The sequence below is a fragment of the Alosa sapidissima genome, chromosome 21 (genome assembly GCF_018492685.1).
Source record: "Alosa sapidissima isolate fAloSap1 chromosome 21, fAloSap1.pri, whole genome shotgun sequence".
NCBI lineage: Eukaryota > Metazoa > Chordata > Actinopteri > Clupeiformes > Clupeidae > Alosa > Alosa sapidissima.
The window spans coordinates 12759861-12771111 of NC_055977.1; the positions used below are offsets into that span (position 1 = coordinate 12759861).

Consider the following 11251-nt stretch of genomic DNA (forward strand, 5'->3'; position numbering starts at 1 on the left):
TGTGGTACAGCTGAAATTACCAATGTCATTATTGTGCGAAAAACATTTTAGCATGTAGAAGACCTGTTTGCGTACCCAGCACATTTAGCTAGTGCTTCTCTGCTAAAACATGCTAAAATGTCCCGCACAACGGCTTTGGGGGAAAGTTTTGAAGGGAGTGTTCCTATGCTACACAGCAGGTTTCACACACGAGGAGTCACTTCACATTCACGGATGTAGCAATGCACAGGCTATACACACACAGGCATGCTTAGGCTGTGGTTTGCACAGAGCTAGCATGCTAACACTGTGTGTGTATAGGCCGTTACCTTGTTGTCAGGGGTGTCTTCCATGTGTTGGAGCTTAGCCAGCTGCTCATTGAGCAGGGCTATCTCCCTATCCTTCTGCTCCATCACCTTAAAGAGTTAGACACTTTGTCAACCCAATGGGCTCTAAATGCTTTTGGTTCAAATCTCAGCTCCAACTAACCAACCAAAAATCTTTTTGTTTTACTTCATGATAATATGATCACTTGACTAATCTTCAGTATTCTGTTTTCAAAAACCATGTCCCAGATAATAAGGAAGACCATGCAAACAAACAATATTGTAATCACGATACAAACACTGATGTTACCTTCAGGTAGCATCCTGAGACTACAGCAACAGCATGTCCCATTACCTCTCAAAAATCAGGTATAACAGGTAAACCATAACTTAACCAAGGTACTCAAAACACGACTCAATGAGTCACATCCTAAAGGTGCATGAACTGCTGCAGTCTGCCTCTGTACTCAAACTCTTTAACATTAGCGTTAGCATTAGCATGAGAGGTGATCGTGAGCGTGAGCTGGAGGCCTACCTCCAGCAGGCTGGCCTTGGCCTCCAGCTCTAGCTGCTGGCTGCTCAGCTCCTTCCTCTGGATCTCCAGCTGCATGTGGAGCTGCTGCACCTCCTCACTCTTGTTCTCAAGCTCCTCACGGAACTGTTCCAGTTGCTCCTCCAGGTTACATATCTGAGCACAACACAGAGGCCGGGAGGGGATGCGTTTTAATACTGGTATATTTATTTATGTTCTTTCATGTTCAAGTTTCAGATAAACCAATGTGAGTAATCCTTTTGCAGTCCTAGTACATGTTGTGTGTGTGTGTGTGTGTGTGTGTGTGTGGCCTACCTCCTTCTCCTTCCTGTCCAGCGCCTCCCGCTCCGTCTGCAGCTGGGCCTCCAGGGTGCCATGCTCAGCCTCAGTCATGGGGGCATGCTGCCGAGACTCCTCCACCTGCGCCACACACACACACACGGACACTGCTGTTAAAATATGCAATTCAGCAAAAACAGAAACGGCTGTAGCATCCACTGTTTAAAAAGACAGACCACACACACACACACACACCCCCACACGCCTGCACACGCACACAGACGCACACACACACACACACACACACACAACTAAACTATCTACGCACATACACACTAAACACTGAATGCTCACAGCATGAACTGGCCTAACTTAAAAGCAGATTACAATCTTACAATCTGGTGACAACCTTAGGAGATAGCATATGGTACACCGGCTTCCGTACAGAAACACTAAGCGTCCCACACATAGCTTACTAGCACAGCAATGACTTATTACCAGCACATGCAAAACCGTAAGCAGTCACACACAAACCATACAATCTCCAATCACCAAGGCTCTCTCATCATCCATGAGCTATAAAAATGTCCATTATCGGCTCTTTGTTCTACCGCCATGAAGAAACAAGGAACAGCAATGCAGCAGAGCACATTATTTATGCACCCACACTTTCACACACACACACAGAGGCACGCGTGCACATGCACACGCATATCCTGACACTCCCCTTTCTTACACACATACTGTGACCACCCCCCTCCCCCACCTCCCACCCACCCACCGTGAGGAATAACCTTGGCTGTCAGAGGAAGACCACAGATGACGCACACACACAAACGGCAGCACCAGCGGCAGTAGCAGCAACAGCAGCAGACACAAAAAGAGAGGGGAGGGGAGGGGAGGGGAGAATGAGAGGGAAGACTCCGGAGGGAAGTGAGAGAGGAGGAGGAGGAGGGGAAAAGGAATGAGGGAGGGGGAAAGGATGCCGACACAAAATATGAAGGAGGGTGGGGGAGAGAGGAGAGGAGGAAGAGAGAGGAGGAGGGTGGGGGAGAGAGGAGAGGAGGAAGAGAGAGGAGGAGGGTGGGAGAGACAGGAGAGGAGGAAGAGAGAAAAAGGAAGAGAGAAGAGGAAGCACAATGAGGAGGATGGGGGAAGAAATAAGTCAGACACCAATAAGGAAGGGTAGAGCGAGAGAGATGGAAAAACAGACAGATGAGAGGACGAGAGGATACTGTATGCAAGATATGGTCAGTCCCCCTCTTGCATGGAGGGACCATGTGCTGACAGCAAATGCATGATGGACACAGACAGTGTAGGAAAAGAGGGGGAAGAGGGGGACCAAAAGACAAAAGAGTGTGGTTGGTAGGACGAGGAATATGAGTAAGTGAGAGAGAGGGTAGAGAGAGAGAAAGAAACAGAGGGTAGAGAGAGAGAGCACACACATGATAGAAGAGTGCCATGAGTGGAGGAGGAGAGGGACAGAGATGGAAAGAAAAGAGAGAGAGGGTGCACATCAGATAGAAGAGGGCTATGAGAGGAGGAGAGCGGGAGGGACAAAGACCAAAGGAAGAGAGAGACTACAGTATGTACACGAGATGGACGAGTGCGAGGAGAGGAGGAGAGGTAGAGAGGTAGTGGAAGAGAGACGGGCGCATCACTCACCCTGTGCAGGGTGTCGGTGCTGGTCAGCAGGGCCTGCTCCAGTTGGCGCACGCGCTCGCCCAGCCGCTCCAGCTCCTCGTCCCGCTCGGCCGCCTCGCGCTGTAGCTGCTCGTTCCGCAGCAGCAGCTCGCTGCACCAGTCCGACTTCTCCTGCAGCTGGGTGCTCAGATGCTCCACCTGATGGACACGCATGCACACACACACACAGGGAGGGAGGGAGGGAGAGGGATGGGGAGAGAGAGAGAGATAGAGAGAGAGAGAGAGAGAGAGAGAGAGAGAGAGAGAGAGAGAGAGAGAGAGAGAGAGAGAGATGGGAAGGAGGGAGAGGAGGAGTCCACGTGACATAGGGGGTGGGAGGGGGGAGCAAGGAGAGAGAAGAGAGAGAGAGAGAGAGAGAGAGAGAGAGAGAGAGAGAGAGAGAGAGAGAGAGAGAGAGAGAGAGAGAGAAATGAGGGAGAGAGATGGAGAGAGTAAAAAAGAAAGGGGCAATGAGAGAGTCGAGGGAAGAGGGAGAAGAAATGGACAGAGAAGATGGGGGAGAAGGGGGAGGGAGAGATAAAAGGAATGAAGGGAAGGTGAAAATGAATGAGAGACAGGTATGAGCATGAGAAAGAGCACACACCTCTTTCTTTGCAACATTACACAAGTTGGTCTGCAGATAACGCATAAAAATAAAGGCATCAACATTAAAAGCCATCAATGTGCTGACATCGTTACTGAAAAAGTAATTCATTTCACATAAGCAAAGAGAAATATTCAACGCTCCAAGCTGGCATAAATAATTTGTTTTCAATTAGACAAGTGCTTTTTAAAAAGCTGCCATGATAGGCAGACACTGGGGAGAAAGCAGCCTCTTTATGAACAAACCATTCCCACCCAGCACTCTGGCAAAAACCCATCGCCATGGAAACTACTTAATGGGCAGAGGAGAACTGTGGAGAGCGAGAGCCGTCGCTCCCGGTGACCCAGAGGAGAAGAGACGAGAGGATGGAGAGGAGAAAGTATATGGGGTTGTGTGAAAAAAAGAGGCCTTTCAGGCAGAGGACAATATTTACCACCAGTTCCTGTTTGACGAGTCTGGCATCACCTGCAGTTTGCTCTCAGGTAATATTATCTACACACTGCTTGCCAAGACACCCAGCCTTATATTAAAAGCGAGGGTGTGTGTGTGTGTGTGCGTGCCCAATAAAGAGGAACGAAAGAGACAGTGCAAAGGGAAAAAAGACTTTTGGGTTTGAGCTGGTAATCATCTGATTCCTCTCCCATTGTGGCGGGACAAAGGGAAGGGAAACTTGCTGCTGGGTCTCTCAGGCTCTGGCTAAAAAGGTTGGGGCTTTTTATAAAACTGAGGGGGGGGGGGGGGTGTAGGGGTGGGGGGAGTAATGTAGCCCAGTGTCTTTGTGTCTCTGATACTCAGGAGGCTGCTATTACCTTTTCCTCACAGAGCCTCACCGTAGGCTACAGGAGCCTACGATTCTAATACCAGAGTTACTAGATTAGGAGCAGAACAAATACACACAGACTCTAATACAGATGGATAGTAACTATATTGCAATTTCCAGTATAGATCACAGATTCAAAATCATAATTTACTCATCTGCTACCTATACAATTTTCACATTTTCAAATATACAATTTTCATTTGTAAACCCTTTACAACGCTGTATGTTTGGCTCCGTCACTGATATATTGTGGCATGGGGCCTGGTTTCTCTGGTGTTATTTACAGTGTTTGTTTACAGTGGGCATTCTGAAGGCCTCACCTCTCGGTCCCTCTGCTCGCTGGCGCTCTGAGATTTGGGCGGGTTCTTCAGCTGCCGCTCCAGCTTGAGGATCTCCTGCTGGAAGACGTCTCGCTCGTGCTCCCTGTCCATCGCTTGCTCCTGAGGATGCAGATAGAGATGGATGGACAGAGAGATGAAGAGGAGGAGGAGGAGAAAGAAAGTGACAAAGAAATAGAGTGGAATGAGTATAATGATGAAGTAACAAGATGGCAACTTGCTTTATGGAAACATCTACCTTTCACAAATGAAATGATTACTTATCATGTTTCTTATTTTGTTTTTTATTTTTCATAATGTCTTCTTACCACTTTGCCCTGTCTCTGTGTGTTCTTGTTCTCTGGTGGGCAGTGTCATCTGTGTCTGTGCCTCTGTCTGTGTCATCTGTGTCTGTGCCTCTGTATGTAGTGCGTAGCGTCTTCAACTTTTAATTGTACAATGTCCCCTGTGTTTGTAATGTCTGTCTGTATGTACTGTTTAACATCCCAGTGTTTCCCATACATTGACTTATTTGTGGCGGGCCACCACAATATCAACATTGACTACCACACAATTATTTTCCAGGTTGTACTAAATTGTGCTTAAATCTGGTTAGCATCATAACCATGCTGCGCTAATTTGTTAAAAACTGTTGCATTCAAGTTAATTCTGCAAACCTACCACCACAAATAGAATTCAATTCTGTGGGAAACACTGCATCCTTAACATTTGAATTGTACAGTGTCCTTGGGTGACTTGAAAGGCGCTTTTAAATAAAATGTATTATTTTTATTATTATTACTGATGTATGCATGACACAGGTGTCATGAAAATGAAAATGTCACAGTAGACTCACAAGTAGACTGCAACCCAAATATGTGACTAAGTATGTGTACACTATGTCAGGGTTTCCTGAGGATTTTCTGTCAAAGCAGCAGAAGCAGCAGCTATTTTTAACTGCAGTATGGTATAAATAACAGGTGAAATAAATGTGTCACCAGACAAGCAAAACACACAGACGACGCAGAGAAAAGAACATGTCTATGTGTGAGAAAAGACACACTGACGGAGGACGGCAAAAAGATCAATGTTCAGATCTCTAAATGGGGTCACACTTGTGGACTCTTGTAAAACATAATGAATCACCAGCAATCGCCCTGATGCTGCAAAGACCATGTAATCTATACAGTTACAGTTCAATTACAATCACTTTACGGGAGAAGCAAATCAAAGTAAACAGCCTCCTAAAGCTCCCAGATTCACTTTGACTATATATTACTCTTTATGTGGTCAGACGTTTCGCAGAGTAGCATCCGCCCCCCCTGAGCTGTCAGCCTCTCATCGCGCTGCAGTACATCAATGTCAAGTTAACACGGCGAAGCTTGTGAAGATGCCTGCAAGCGCCAAACAGATAGCGCTCCATGTGTAACCTCACATGCAACACAAATCCGTTTATTTCGTTGGATTTAACTAATAAGTTAAATGAATTATTCAATAAATCAAATTATTTTAGGCTCTAGCACTTCAGTCTCCACCGCATCAAAGCTATTTTACAAAATTCAATTTGGTTTGCTAAACTACATCTAAATAAAAATATTGGTCTTACAAAGTATGCTACTCATTTTCTTTTTCAATGTGAACATATGAAATAAATCATTTAATATGATGATGTTGTTGTGAGTATGACTCCATAGTTTGCAGTGGTGATAGTATTGCGGGTATGACTGCTGTAAGCCACTCACGTCCAGGAATTTGCGGTTCTTCTCCAGCTGTTTCTCCAGGGCCTGGATCTGCTGACGCAGGTCGGCGGTCTCGGCGTTGTGTGCCTGCTCCTGCTCGATGCTGCGGTTCACCTGCTCCTCCAGCTCGGCCTCCAGGCCCTTCAGATGCTGCAGCATCACAACGCTCTCCTTCTCCGCCTGCAGCTGCACCTCCACCTTCTCCTGCATCAGCTTCTCCGTCTCCTCCAGCAGGTCTGAGAGGGAGCAGTCCCAAGACGAGGAAGAGGAGGAGGAGGAGGAGGAGGAGGAGGAGGAAGCAGAGGATGGTGTTAGATGAGATGTAACTTCTTTAACACATTAGGCCTGGAGAGCAATACACCCCAGGTTGTATCTCCATGATGGTTTCTCCCACTGACCAGGAAAGCAACCATCAATAGCAAGCAAAGGTAGCATTTTCACCATATGCACTTCCTTAGAGAGTGTATACAAGTGTGCAACCTAGCCAGCCAGCTTGCGATTGATGGCCGATGTATTTCCAGGTCTATGGGTGAACCTGAACTAAGATCATGGAGCAATGACATGAGGAATATTTGACTCCAGAGATGAGACTTTTCCCACACATGTACTGATTAGTTCTAAATAAGAGGAGGCAGACAGGAACTTGAATTGTGCTCATCATATACATATAAACTAAACACTGGCAATTAAAACATTACGAAGCCAGTAATTACCATTAAATGCTACACATCTTCAAATGATATAACTGACCAGCACAGATTCTTCACATAATGGTGAAGTTATAACATTATAATCAACTAGTCAATATGACAACCCAACTTTCTCCATGTCTGCCTCCTCCAGGGGTTATGACATTAATCACAGTGCTCATCCCCATACCGATTGCCCGTGATCGCCAGCCTTTCCGTCGGTGTCCCGATTCGCACCCCACACCTTACCAACCATCACCACGGAAACCACTCCACATTATTTCATTCGGGTCAAAGGTCACAGTCCCACAATATTAGTGCAACACAAGAGGGAGAGAGGAGGGGGAGAGTGCAGAGACAGGGGGCAGTGTGACCAAAGAAAGAGAGGAAGGTACAAATGAATGCAGCCAGACCAAAATCAAGATCAGAGAGATACAACAATCAAAGGACTGCAGTCTCCATGCCTCAGATGCAATTCCAGGCAAGAGGAGATGGGATTACATGGAGTCATTGTGCAATCACCTTACTCCAAACGTACTGGGTATTGTTTGATACTGTGTGTGGCACATAGTCAGCGCCTATTGTAATGGGAAAAATCTGTCTAGAGTAGAGATGGTTGCCAATGACAATGTAATGTTATTTGATAATAAATATTGATTTGTTTTTTAATCCTTACTAATCATGCCAATTGCTTTTAATCAGCGGTCAACAAAAACACCAACTCATCAATAAAAACACGGAGGACGACAAAAATCAAAACAAAAATAAAAACTGAGAAAGAGTATGGAAAGTCCACAAGCGTAAGCCATAGAGTTAGTGAGTGAGTTGAGCCCATTGCAAGCAAGTTCTAGGCAGCTGCTGTGAGATGGGTTATTCTGCCACGTTCACTCCTCCAGAGACGGTTTTGAATCAGATTAAAAACACCAAATAACGGAAACAAACAAACAAACAAAAAAACAAACAAAAAAAAAAAAAAACAAGATACACTGGCCATGCTTGATGTGAACACACCTGCTTCAGGTGCTGCAAGGACTGCAGCTTCAACTAGGCCTACAGGAGAATAAATAAGAAAGAGTATTTGAACATGCTCTCAGTAGATGGACAGAGTGAAGATAAAAAAGGAGTAGAAGATAGGCAGAGGAGAAAGAGAGAGAGAGAAAAGAGTGTGTGTCATCAGCCTGCCATGGTGTTGCTCTGGGAGAAGAAGTTGCTTGTGAGATGACCCTTAACACACCGTCCATACTTACTCTAATAACACGTTCACTGGTTCACCTTAAACTACAATAAGCGTGTTAAATACAGACATTTGTTCAATGTATCAGTGATATCCAGATAAAGGAAATGACCACAAAAACCTGAAAATGAATTTGATATCAAACCAAACCATTCCACTAAATGGCATTTTGCACAAACGATGCATCATCCAGCATTTTCAACACTATGATGTCTAAAAAATATAAATCATTTTCTCAAAGCTGTCAAATTTCAAATGCTTTAGATTTCAAATGCTTTAGATTTTGAAGCATTCAGGGTTGAATGTAGACAGTAGACGCCCCCCAAAATGAGACACTATGAGTTGAGGTGCAGTTATCACACAGCCTCCTTCACAAACACTCATTTATTTGGAGAATGCCCTCCCAGTCCCTGTCTGTTGCCATGACAACAACTACCACTATTTTATTCTCACTGCCAAAAGCAAAAGAACTGGGGGGGTGGGGGGATGGGGATGGGGATGGGATGGTTGTGGACGTTGGGCGGGTTATTATGGGATACGTACGCAGCTCGCGCGGGCCGGCGTCGTCCTTCATGGCGTCCTGCTGGCGCGAGAGCAGCTCGCGCTCCTGCTGCATGTGGCGGCGCTCCAGCTCCAGCTCCTGCAGCCGGCTGGCCGTCACCTGCAGCTCCTGCTCCAGCTGCTGACGTAGCTCCTCCTTCTGGCGCACCTGCGCCTCCATCGACGCCCGCTCGCCCGTGTAGCCGTCAATCAAGCCTGGGAGAGGAGGAGGAGGGAAAGGCTTGTTTGAGTGTTCGCAAAAAAAACCCCCACAACAGCCACCAGAGGATATATGGACACATGGGACAATGGTGCACGTGTGCACAGACACACACAGACACACACCCATTAACACACACATCAGGTTTGTGATGGTCCAAAAGGTGCTTTGGATTCCATACTATGTGGTTGTCTGTTAAAAAAGGCATGTCCAGGACAGTTGTTGAAATAAGTGAAGGAATCTGGTGGAATAGGAGCATGAACACAACGGAAAATAGGATTTGGATCTCCCACCCGGAAGCAAAGCATTTACAACAATGGAATTTACATTGATGACTGAGCGTCTGGTACTCACATAATTTGCTCTTCAGTTGTGATATTCCACATGAAAATAAGCCTTGAATTCCATCAGCTAGCCTACATGTAGTCAAATAATCTACGCTGTTGTTTACGGACGCATCGGAGACATTGGTCTAAATACACAGACTGGCCGGGCAGTGACTCCGACACAATTAGCTTATGCCATCAAAAGACGAAAAGCTTCACTCCACCAGCATGTAATCTAATGCAACAAAACATCGACCTCCAGTCAAGAGTACAAATATTGAGACGTCCACACAGGAAAGCACAAGATGCATTACAGGGGGACGCACAACAAAGACTTCCGAGCGAGCCGACATAGGAGCGCATGTCAGTCCTAGTTTGGCTGATGGGTGTGTGTATGTGCATATGTCTGTGTGTGTGAGGGCATGTGTGTGTGTGTGTGTGTGTGGGGGGGGGGGGGGGGGCTGCGCGTTAATGGCGACTGCTCCTTCACATGTGAATAAGCCATTACTGCACTAATTTATCACAGGTCAGCAGGCATCCTCCAACCTCCCCTCTTGTTCCCCCCGCCCCCCCTTTTTTTTTTATTCATATTCGTGTGGTTGACCACAAATATTAACCCTTTATTTAAACACACACACACACACACACACACACACACACACACACACACACACACCTCATGTCTGTCTAACATTCCGGATGTCTAATTAAAAGACATGAACTCATCCAATACGACATACTGCAAAATGTGTCATTAACAAAAACAACACCAAGTGGCCTTTGTTTGAAAATCAGGACTGTCATTCTATGAATGAGCTACTGTACGTCATGCTTATTGTGTAAATGAGGGGGCATTGTTGGACAGTCTGTTTGTGTTGTCTCCCAAGGCTAACACAGCAGGGGGTGAAATTCCTTCAACTTAAACATGGGTGACTAGCAAACTGGCAAACAAAAAACAAATAAACCCTCCAACAGAGGAACAACCAAACAACAGAGCACCTTAATCACGACACCACGGACGCGAACAAACTCCCGGCTCTGTTGCAGTAATGTGTGGCCTCACCCACAAAAGGCAGCTCGGGATACGCGACACTGTAAACACCGAGCGCTCCGCTCACAAACACCCACTGAGACGGCAGGTCAGAGAGGAACCCGACTCCTGTGGTAATGGCCAGTGAAGCATTCCCCTGTTTATCTGCAGATGAAATGTTGCCACTATTTCCGCACACGTTACAATCAGATTAGCACTACTAAAAGAGCAGGTCACACCCACGTACAGGTCATATTTCCACCCCCCACTGATTTCAAATAAAGAGTGACTGTGTGCTGGACAGTGTTGCTATGTGTTTACCTGACTATTATGCTTTGTAGCAGGGGGTAATGTTTCTGTAATAATAGCTCTGTTGAAAGCACCCTTTCATCGCATTAAAGTGTAAGAATGACTATAAATATTTATATTTATGAAGTGCTTAATCAGGTACACCTGAGTCAAAACGATCTAGTCTAGACATGAAATGCTGTTGAAACGCTTCACCACAACTCCTGTCTTTTGGAGTCAAAGTTGCATTGCATTAGATCATAATTCACCACACACACACACGCACACACACACACACACACACACACACACACACACACACACGACTAAGGCTGACACGAGACTGCACACGCCCTGTGCAGATACAGTGTAGGTATGTCTTCTTGTGCGATAAGAACCTTTGATGTTGAACTCAAAAACACATCAATGGGCTCTTCTGTTTTACTGCAAAAGTCAAAAGCAAAAACCTTATGCTAAAACAAAGGTGGAAAATGAAATATCACATCAGCTTGAGAGCCTTGATGCCTGTCTGTGAAGTGTTTAGTTTAGTCTATTCACCTGTCAGTCAAGGTTAGTAATGACTTTTTGAGAGGTGCAAAGTGCAAAAAATGCGGAAAAAATACTCTATCTCTACTACATCTTGAA

The 11251-nt window shown here is 45.8% G+C and overlaps 1 protein-coding gene across 10 annotated transcripts in view; it reads right to left on the bottom strand.

Annotated features, from left to right (window-relative positions):
- akap9 (A kinase (PRKA) anchor protein 9) overlaps positions 1 to 11251 on the bottom strand; it is a 78961-nt gene that overhangs the window by 16235 nt on the left and 51475 nt on the right. For 8 of the 10 annotated variants that reach the window (XM_042076253.1, XM_042076251.1, XM_042076252.1 and 5 more), the window contains 8 exons: positions 8746 to 8958; positions 7980 to 8018; positions 6283 to 6515; positions 4544 to 4663; positions 2782 to 2958; positions 1153 to 1257; positions 841 to 993; positions 309 to 395 (listed from right to left, as the gene is read on the bottom strand). In XM_042076253.1, the coding sequence (XP_041932187.1) occupies positions 309 to 395; positions 841 to 993; positions 1153 to 1257; positions 2782 to 2958; positions 4544 to 4663; positions 6283 to 6515; positions 7980 to 8018; positions 8746 to 8958 (1127 nt within the window). The remainder of the gene's footprint in view (positions 1 to 308; positions 396 to 840; positions 994 to 1152; positions 1258 to 2781; positions 2959 to 4543; positions 4664 to 6282; positions 6516 to 7979; positions 8019 to 8745; positions 8959 to 11251) is intronic. The other 2 variants (XM_042076250.1, XM_042076254.1) reach the window with 2 other exon arrangements.